The 1,012-nt window shown below is 50.0% G+C and overlaps 1 protein-coding gene across 1 annotated transcript; it reads left to right on the forward strand.

Annotated features, from left to right (window-relative positions):
* Window positions 1-257: 257 nt before the first annotated feature.
* On the forward strand, window positions 258-890 carry H310_05669 (hypothetical protein; the record flags this gene model as incomplete). The annotated part of the gene is made up of 1 exon (XM_008870438.1): window positions 258-890. One exon carries the CDS (start codon window positions 258-260, stop codon window positions 888-890), a length of 633 nt encoding a protein of 210 aa, XP_008868660.1.
* Between the last annotated feature and the right edge of the window lie 122 nt (window positions 891-1,012).

Consider the following 1,012-nt stretch of genomic DNA (forward strand, 5'->3'; position numbering starts at 1 on the left):
AAACTGCGACCGGTTAATATCGTCCGGATAGCAAGAAGTTTAAGTTTAAATTTCGTCCCAGTTTTTTCCCCGACCAGGGCCTAATGTCGTTCACATTGATGAGAAATGGTTTTACCTGACCAAAGTATGTCGCCGCTTTTACACGTGGCATGATGAAAGCGCTCCATCACGCTCCCTGCTCCCTGCAGTCCAAGGTCCACATCACCGTCGTAATGTACTTGGTCGCCGTAGCTCGTCCGCGCGGTGCCTGGGACTGAATGGTGGGATGCTGGCCGCTTGTCGACACGACCCTTACACAACACCGAAGTGTGAACCGACCCGCTGGAACCCCTATCCTTTCAACAATTACCGTCACGAACCCAGTGTACCGCAACTACCTTGTTGAGCGCGTCCTGCCCGCGATCAAGCGACAATGGGTGTGGGACAACGACGACACGGACGGAACGATATACATAGAGCAAGACAATGCCCGTCCGCACATCTCGGTGGATGATGCGGACTTCGTCCAAGCAGCCATCGCCGATGGATGGAAGATCAAGTTGACGTGCCAACCGCCACAATCGCCGGACTTGAATGTGCTTGACCTAGGGTTTTTCAACTCTATTCAGTCACTTCAGCAACAAATTGAGTGTCGGGCAATGGAAAACCTCGTCCAAGCAGTCGAAGAGCCGTTCGTGACACTACATCGTGCGACCCTGGAACGAACATTCCTCACATGGAGTCGTGTTATGATCGTGTTCCTGGAAATAGATGGCGACAACAAGTACAAGATCCCACGAAGCAAGTCGATTGTGGACGATATTGCTGCACGAGAGTCACTGAGTGCGCGGCTTGAAGAAGAGGGACGAATGAGTGATGTTGCCGAACTGGTCAACATCATGTCAGTGTAATTTCTTAAATACAGATTATTTGTTCTTACAGTGGTCGAACGCATCGACCGACCTTCCGGATAATTCATCAAATTTCAGAGATCACAACCTCTTCGGTGCTTTTGCAGTAAATATTATTCATT

The sequence above is a fragment of the Aphanomyces invadans genome, assembly GCF_000520115.1.
Source record: "Aphanomyces invadans strain NJM9701 unplaced genomic scaffold supercont1.10, whole genome shotgun sequence".
Classification (NCBI taxonomy): Eukaryota; Oomycota; class Saprolegniomycetes; order Saprolegniales; family Verrucalvaceae; genus Aphanomyces; species Aphanomyces invadans.